This window comes from Folsomia candida, unplaced genomic scaffold, assembly GCF_002217175.1.
Source record: "Folsomia candida strain VU population unplaced genomic scaffold, ASM221717v1 Fcan01_Sc026, whole genome shotgun sequence".
In the NCBI taxonomy this organism is placed as follows: Eukaryota; Metazoa; Arthropoda; class Collembola; order Entomobryomorpha; family Isotomidae; genus Folsomia; species Folsomia candida.
The window spans coordinates 820,535-825,033 of NW_019091218.1; the positions used below are offsets into that span (position 1 = coordinate 820,535).

The 4,499-nt window shown below is 35.5% G+C and overlaps 1 protein-coding gene across 1 annotated transcript; it reads left to right on the forward strand.

Moving 5' to 3' along the window:
• Positions 1-287: 287 nt before the first annotated feature.
• LOC110859513 lies at positions 288-3,974 on the forward strand. Its single transcript, XM_022108469.2, has 6 exons — positions 288-486; positions 629-790; positions 1,828-2,033; positions 2,220-2,536; positions 2,600-2,910; positions 3,237-3,974. Exons 1-6 carry the CDS (start codon positions 398-400, stop codon positions 3,559-3,561), a joined length of 1,410 nt encoding a protein of 469 aa, XP_021964161.1. The 5' UTR covers positions 288-397; the 3' UTR covers positions 3,562-3,974.
• Positions 3,975-4,499: the final 525 nt, after the last annotated feature.

The following is a 4,499-nucleotide window of genomic DNA, read 5'->3' on the forward strand; positions in this document are numbered from 1 at the left end:
CTCGTTAATTGGCCATCTTAATTAGCACACATATGAATATACTTTATTATGCATTCATTTTTGTACGAAGCGACACCCATTCATTCTTTTCCCAATAATAAATATAATCTCATTCCAACATGAATTAAGACATGTTGTTATTTTCAACTTTGTTTCACACAAACACATTCAATATCTCGCCTTCTTTCAAGCCAGGAAATAAATAAGAACACATTATTAATATGTTTATTGACCCAACTGAAATTGATGTGTCTGCATAATTATTCCAATTTAAAGGTTGTTTCTCCTAGAACCAGATTTAGTGCTGGAATTGACGTCTTGGATTTTGTGCTCCAACAATACAATTCAGATAAGGAATACATCAAATATTATTTTTGAGTAATTTCCAGGAAACAAAATGTGGGGAGGTTTCGCTACTTTCTATTTAAATGCGATCGCATCTAGTTTACTTTCTATTTCGGTCACGAATTTAAAACTACTTCCGAGGTAATTTGACGATTTTAATTTCAAAGTATACTTAATTTCGTTCCTGTTACGGGCGTATTTAGATACGCTTTATTTTCTTTTAGTTCAAAATTTTGAGGTGTGCAAAATTTAAATTTATAATATTTAAAATTTTTTTTAATAGCAATGAACTCGGACGTCGATCTTGGGCAATGTGTAAACAAAACTTTCCCCTCAACGAAACTTACTGTGAAGAATTTGAAATTCAAGTTAACCTCGCCTTGGGGCAATTATCCGATTCCGTGTCCACCATGAAAAACAATCTGGACTACGTGATGAATGGCAGGCAAGATTTAAAAAATGCATAACTTAATCTAACTATTTTTACAGAGCTTGAATGCTTAATCCAATCATATTATATATTTTGTTGATGCAAATTCTTACAAGGTATACTCACGATCTGTTGTTTGAGTTAAGGTTAATCGCCATATTTTTAAGAATCTACTAGGACCCCAGATGTAGGATCCATTCAAATTTACGTGTAAAAGTCATGTTTGGCGCCGTGGTGTGGCGTTACATTCGCCAAATTTAACTGTTTTAGGCCTTTTAAGATGGCCTTATAGATTTGTCAGGATGTCTGTCTGTCCGTCCGTCTGTCTGTACGCACGATAACTCTCTTTAAACACATTCTATCGACTTGAAATTTTGTACACTTGATCTTCGGGTCAAACGTAAGGATGAGTTCAAAGATGGGCATGATCGGTCAAGTGGTTGGCCGGTGGGGGTCTTTTCCACCCAAATGTGTTGTCATTAACTACCAAGATGGCATTAATGCTATCTTAAAAGGCCCCGCAAAGTTGCTTGGAGTAGGTTTTTAATTTTAAAACCGCCTTAATTTTTGAAATCCTGGTCGGATTTTCAAAATTTTTTAGGAAAATCATGTTAACGAGTTAGACTTTCGTGTGTAATGGCATTTTTGAAAAATTGAGTGCTTTAATCTTTTGCGAAATTTTGCAATTTTTGTATACATTGGGGTTCCTTGAAAAATTCGTTAAGACTTGTTTCTTATTATGTTTCCCTAAATTTTCGACATTTGTGGTCATTTTGAGCATAAATTTTGAAAATCCATCGTAAATTGCAAAAAGTAATGAGGATTTGAAGTTGGTCGATTGCAATGCAGAATTTTAAGTTTGGCGCCAAACATGAGTTTTACACGGAAGTATGATGGGATCCTTCATCTGGTTCCCAGCAGATTCTAAACAACATGGTAGACTAAAACGACAATTCGTGAGCATACCTTGTGAGATTGAAAATAAGTCTTTTGCTTAACTTTTTTAAGTCCCACGATTTTTTAATATACTAAATTATTATTCCTATCTTTAGATCTCTTGTTGGTGGCTTCAATCCTCCAAATCCTGACAGCGTCCAGAAAGAAATTAATGCCCTTAAAAAAGAAATTGATGACCTGGAAAAGAAAATAGCACAAATTGACCCTACCGGCGATGTCGACAAAGTTGAAGCTGAAATGGCACTTGTGCAGGATGAAATTTCTCAACTTACGACAAAAATGGACAATTTGATTCAAGCTGGTAATAATTTAAATTTAAGCAAACTGACAAACTTACTTCTTGATATAACTTCTTAATTGCCAATTAAGAATTCTCCCGAACTTTGATAATTTAAGTACATTTTAAGAAATGTGTGGTGCTAATGATTTTAGTCAAACTGAAGTAATCATTTTACCAGATTTTAGTCAATGTAATTTATTCCCATAGCCGAAGGTACATTCAAGACCGAGATAAAAATGTTACTCTCCTCCATTCAGACCATTACTGCATCCGCCTACAAGCTAAAAATGACCGTGGCCAATTTAGAAAAGGACCTCGAGGATTACAAGATTACCAACATTATGCACGAAATCGTCCGTGGTCCGGACAGCGGAACTGCGTACCTTTTTGAGCAGGGATCCTTCAAGGCTAAGAGGAGCACGGTGATGTCTTCAATCATATCACTTGCCTACGTCGAAGTCCTTAAGGACAATACCTTTATCCTGAAAATAATGAAATTTCTCGGTTTGTTGGAAGAAATACATGTAATTTGGTGAATTTTTAAAATTTATTCTATGAGTGTGTAACTTATTTCAAATAATTTCCAGAAATTTGACGGATGCAGAAACCTTTACCATTCGATCGTCCTTAACAACCACTTATACAACAAACCCCAACCTTTCCTTGTGGCCGATATGTTATCATACATTTTGCTAATGGATGACGGTGAAGCTGCCAATAAAGCATCGGAATTTCTTAACAATGTCGTTTCCCCCATCTTAGGAGCAATAGCTTCAATTGAAAACGTCGACTATAACCCAATGTGTTATGTGCTCGTGGATAGTAGTAATGATATTCCTTGCACTGTTGTGGCCCAAGATGTCGGCTACGCATTTTTGGATCCGGACAAGGACAATGGGTATGTTCAATACACTTCGAAATTTATAAATTATGATCATACATATTTATGTGACCCTACCGGATTGGTGATAAACGCCATCACAGCTGGTGACGAATTAATGTCCTGGGGTTCTCGTCGAAAGGTTGTATCGACTTACTCCCAAGTTCCCAAGCATCATTTTTTCATCTTCCTAATTTTCATTTCTGTTATGGACAAATTCTTTTCATTTTCGATACCGTGAGCCATTCCGCATTATAATACAGATTAGCTCTATTTTGATTTTAGGCATTTAAAAATATATAACCAAAATTTGTAAATGTCTAACAGTGTTTAAACTCTTGCAGAAATTTTCCTTTCGAATTTGACTCCAACTACGATGACCCCTACTCGATCGGAGATGAGTGTGCAGTTGCTGCGGGATATTCCGCTACCCACGATCCACAGTCCAAAGCTCATTTTTGCTTCAAATTACTGCCCGGTGGTCGGCTCGATAGACGATATATTTTGGACTCGGACTATGTCCCGCCAGCTGATTGGAATAATGCCGACTCAGGTTTTGGTGTTGTAAAATGCTCTCTGATCACGAAGCCGCAAACTTTGACGCAAAACGGGTACTGGTTCATATACGGGGAAGTTATGTTCTGCACGTCGGATCCACAAGGCGATTGAAGCAGAAGCAAAGATATTTCACTTCTAATAATTATTACCTTGGATACGTGCCCGTAAAATTGCTTGGATTTTCTACGTCTTATTTAAAATTAAAATTTTTAATTAAAATTTAAAATTAGCAGAAAATGATTTGTGTTTAGTTTACGAAATAATCACTCATCCTCAGATATATGCAATAACTTACTAACTTAATTCGCATACTTATACCTTCATAAATGTATATACATAATGTGCATTTACAAAATTAATTTATAACATATTTAACTGATTTACTAACAAACCTGTCAAACTTTGAAAATCGAAAACATAAAATTTCATAAATCGTCACACCTATCTAATATTCCTCATCCTCATAGATATATAAGTTGGTTTCTATTGAATAAAAACGTTCAAGAATTGGCTTCTTCGCAATATCTCTATCAACTTGATGCAAAATATTGTAATGGAAATCTGGGATAGTTTTAAGAAAATGTCCAACAGAAACTCTGTGCATACAATGTGGTTAGGGTTATGCTCCACTTCACAAATTATAGGCCCCATAGACGTAATCCTTACCAAGTAATGGTAGTTATAAAAATACGGACCATAACTCATCTTAAGTTCTTCAAGGAACACTTTAACCAACGGGAGAAGCGTAGAAAAGCTGTTAATTTGCATGAAATCAAATACCAAAATTTCCATTTGGCAACATTTACCTTGAAAGAACGAGTTATCGGGTGTGAGACACTGATAAAACGGATGGATAATGAGACTTGGATTTGCAGCGCTATCGCCATATTATTCGGAGTAGTGACATTGGCATCATTATGATATTTAGAAGCAAGTAAACTCTCACTGGTTCAAAACATTTGGCGGGAATAATCACCAAAGTGTGAATTTCCGAAACTCGAATTTCTATTGATGAGATGAATGTGTTTTATGCTAATGAATTTTATGTA